The sequence below is a fragment of the Penaeus monodon genome, chromosome 24 (assembly GCF_015228065.2).
Source record: "Penaeus monodon isolate SGIC_2016 chromosome 24, NSTDA_Pmon_1, whole genome shotgun sequence".
Taxonomy (NCBI): Eukaryota; Metazoa; Arthropoda; class Malacostraca; order Decapoda; family Penaeidae; genus Penaeus; species Penaeus monodon.
Window position 1 is genome coordinate 11,321,935 of NC_051409.1, and position 482 is coordinate 11,322,416.

A 482-nucleotide genomic window follows, 5' to 3' on the forward strand; every position below is an offset into this window, starting at 1 on the left:
TAGAAAGAGCGATGTAAATAAACAATCACGCGTTGTGTTACACGAATACCTGAGGACAGTCTAAAACGCTGTAAAAGAGGAAAGAAGAAGAATACCACAGCACGCAGAATTAACTTCACAACAGGAAATCTTCACAAAAATATCCTCAAGTGTAAAACTTTCTGTCAAAGTCACAAGATCAGCCTTTTTGTGGCTATCCTCTTAGTTCCTTCATTTAAATAATGTCGCAGCACAAATGTGAACTTAATTTTCTCTCTCGGTCAGATGGCTCGGCATTATATTCAATAGGTAATTTAATTTTCTCAAAAGTTTTGTTTGAGTAGGTGCACATATCAGGTTGTACAGAGGGCATCTTGGGGATAAATACTGAGATGTATGGAGACATGGAAACTTAAGTAATAGCCATAATGCTGTGTTCGGAACTTCTTGTTCTACATGTTGGACAAGGTTTATGAGGTGTTTTGACCATTTGGATCCCCTCA

The 482-nt window shown here is 37.8% G+C and overlaps 1 protein-coding gene across 1 annotated transcript in view; it reads left to right on the top strand.

The window, feature by feature from the left end:
• Positions 1–20: 20 nt before the first annotated feature.
• Positions 21–482, top strand: part of LOC119588576 (exosome complex component RRP46-like) — an 8,734-nt gene continuing 8,272 nt past the window's right edge. The window contains exon 1 of the mRNA XM_037937214.1: positions 21–288. Within this exon, the coding sequence (XP_037793142.1) occupies positions 222–288 (67 nt within the window). The 5' untranslated portion in view covers positions 21–221. The remainder of the gene's footprint in view (positions 289–482) is intronic.